General features: G+C 37.3%; 1 protein-coding gene across 1 annotated transcript; it reads left to right on the forward strand.

The window, feature by feature from the left end:
• The first annotated feature begins 289 nt into the window (after positions 1 to 289).
• LOC136691525 (membrane-spanning 4-domains subfamily A member 8-like) lies at positions 290 to 2,456 on the forward strand. Its single transcript, XM_066664084.1, has 6 exons — positions 290 to 472; positions 556 to 666; positions 752 to 808; positions 1,455 to 1,532; positions 2,182 to 2,295; positions 2,433 to 2,456. Exons 1-6 carry the CDS (start codon positions 290 to 292, stop codon positions 2,454 to 2,456), a joined length of 567 nt encoding a protein of 188 aa, XP_066520181.1.
• The last annotated feature ends 669 nt before the right edge of the window (positions 2,457 to 3,125 follow it).

Consider the following 3,125-nt stretch of genomic DNA (forward strand, 5'->3'; position numbering starts at 1 on the left):
TCAGAAACTTTAAAACTCAAAAGCTGGGATACTAAAGCATTAAGACACAAGGTGGCCTTGCCCTTAAGAGAGAGAATGCCTCACACTCTGCAGACACAGGACACAATTTCAAGAGGCCAACTTCCACTAACCAGAAGTTACGAACCATTTTTTTCAGTTGGTAGAGCATTGGTTCCCATTGCTGACCAAACCAAGGAGGTGGTTCATATCTCTGCCGAGTTGCTCCTGTTTAGGTTCTGCTGGGTTTTGAGATTCAGGAATATCTCATAAATTGACATAAGCTTCTTTCATGGTAGTTTTTTATTTTCCACCTGCAGCAATGTTGAGGATGGCCTCCAGTTGTGTACCTGTTTCTAACACAAAAAACGGCTTCACCATCATGACCCAGGTGGTCCCAGGTGCACCAGGGAGCAACATATCAACCACAGGCCCTGTCCAGAGGCTTCTGAAAGGAGAGCCCAAAGCCCTAGGGGTAAGAAATCTTTGGTCTCCTTTCCCTTCAGATTCACACCAGGCAGTTTAACACTAGCTCTGTTTGGATCCTATTCTCCACAGACCGTCCAGATCATGATCGGGATCACAACTTTATTGTTTGGCATCTTGACAACGGTGAACATGTTTCCAGTTTCTTTCATCACTGGTGTGACTTTGTGGGGGCCACTATTTGTAAGTTCATTATCTGTAGCCTATATGTTCCTTTCTTGTTTCAAATATGAAGTTGAATTAAACTCCATCTTCTCTGTTATAACAGTATATCACCTCTGGAGCGCTGTCCATTGCTGCAGGAAACACAGAAAATCTCTGTTTGGTAAGTGAACACAACCCATGGTGTTATTTAATTAGTGAGATTTTACAGATGGTTAGAGATCCCTTTATTAAGAACCCACGTTAGTTTACCCAGTACAGTGAAAGACTGTAGATCATCTGGTGATGCACAGTTGTGTTCTCCATCCTCGAATATTTCACTCAAGGTTCGTTTTTGACCACAGTTTTTCTGGACATTGATGTTGATGAACCACTGACAATTTAGCAGTGCCACTGCCGTGTGCAAAAATAAACCCAGCAACAACACACACACACACACACGCCATGATTCCAGTGTCTCTGCTGTTCTGAGGATTGTCCGTCATGCTAAAATTATTTGGAAAAAGGACTATGATTTTATTTTCATAAAGTAAACAGAGTTGTTGCCGGTGTTTGAGGCTCATGTCTCTGTGTAGCCACATGCCTCATGTCTAAAAAACTGGGTAAGATACACACTTTAAATACACTTATTATATATATATATATATATATATATATATATATATATATATATAAATATATATATATATATATATATATATTATACATTTATTAAAAAAGAAAATTCCCACTGCTCTGCCTTTGTAAGTTTTTATTCTGGTTTATTCTTTAACGTTATGTCGTTGTTTTCTGTCTGTCCTCTTCTGCAGGTCAAAGCCTCTCTGACACTGAATGTGATCAGCTCTGTGGTGGCTAGAATAGCCATCATTGTGATGTCCGTTGGCATAGTGATATTAAATTATGTTTGTTCCTCATTTAGAGAATACTACATGTGTGAAACAGCTCAGGTGTGTATTTCTTAACTAATATATACTTCATTAAAAGTGATTTTACTTTATTCTAATGTGTAAAACATAACTGTAAAAAGAGATGAATAAAAGCCCTGTTTGGGCTGGGGTTTTATTACCCGAGTATCTCAGTACTTTTAATCCCATCTCAATAGAATATTTCAGTCATTTTCCAGAGTCTGCTCCATTTTCAGGAAAGATTCTGGACCCTTTACCTTACTGTACAAGAAGCAATAAAAATAACCTCAGGTTCTATCAATCCCATGTGAACTGCCAAGTGGGTGTATATTCTGTCATATCCTGTTGTAAAGTTGTTGTATTGCGCAGGATACATTAAATGATGAAAAAACTTGCATAAATTAGATGAATCAATCAGATACTTGGGGGCCCCACAGGAGTTCAATGACTCACCACGTGTGAAAGGGCCTCAAAAGAAACAAGCACATTTTGGGGCCTTCTAAATGACGTCTTTTTCAGGGAAATACTTCTTATTTCAGCAAGACTGTTTCAAGCCACAAAACATGCATTCTACAAGATGCTCAGCCTCACTATTAAAATGAGAGGTTATCTGAATTATCATGTGTTTCAGAGCCTGGCTAGTGGTGTCAGTGGAGTTCTGCTGGTGTTCTCACTGCTGGAGTTTATCATCTCCATCTGCTCATCTGCGTTCGCCTGCAAAGCGTCCTGCTGCCCTGAAATCACGGTTAGACCCTGCCTCCATTTTCTCACACTGTTAATAATTGGATTTGTCTTTAAAGAGCAGGTGTTTATTAGTGGGAATGAAGAGCAGAGTGAGCTAGTGCTGAATTTGAAGCTGAGAATTATTTCTTTCTGTTTCAGAATTTTCACATCAACCATCCTTAAACCAACAAAGTGGACGAGGAAAATGCTCAACCTTCCCTTTGAATTATCACTGTTTGCTTTAACATATATCTCTGCTACTTTCTTATTTTTATTTAATTCTACATTTATTACTATTTACTCCTATATATATTTATGTTAATATTTGTTTTATTCATCTTTATACATTTCTACATATACATTTTTCTCTCTTTATATTTAAATTAAAATGAATAAATGTTTATCCTAAATTCATACATTTTAAAAACCATTTTCTGCTACTTTCAAATTTTGCTCTTTTTAAATTCTAAATTAAACAAATTTCCTCTAATATCCTTAAATGTATTAAATAAAAATGGTAAATTAGAAGAGTCAGATAGAACAGCAGTGTACACACAACATAGAAGACATTGCAGTAAAGTAAGTCTGTACACACACACACACACACACACATACACTTCTTCACGCAAACACTGGTCTGTTGGACTGAAAATGAGTGTACTGTTTACACATACCCAGTTTACATCATGTTTACATCCAGTTACCGTTTACAGCACAATACACTTTAATTGCAGTGTCCCTCTCCCTCACCCCCTCCGTACTTATGGTTTTGCCTTGTCTTGTATTGTATTGTATTGTATTGTACTGTAGTGACATTGTTTGGTATTTTCTTAGCCATATCTTTTGCACTTT

Source organism: Hoplias malabaricus, chromosome 3, assembly GCF_029633855.1.
Source record: "Hoplias malabaricus isolate fHopMal1 chromosome 3, fHopMal1.hap1, whole genome shotgun sequence".
NCBI lineage: Eukaryota > Metazoa > Chordata > Actinopteri > Characiformes > Erythrinidae > Hoplias > Hoplias malabaricus.

Excerpts from the sequence above, each read along its gene's own strand:
- LOC136691525 (XM_066664084.1), top strand. The coding sequence starts at position 290 with ATGGTAGTTTTTTATTTTCCACCTGCAGCAATGTTGAGGATGGCCTCC. Across the intron at positions 473-555 it reads GAGAGCCCAAAGCCCTAGGG|ACCGTCCAGATCATGATCGG; the intron begins GTAAGAAATCTT and ends TATTCTCCACAG. Across the intron at positions 809-1,454 it reads ACACAGAAAATCTCTGTTTG|GTCAAAGCCTCTCTGACACT; the intron begins GTAAGTGAACAC and ends CCTCTTCTGCAG.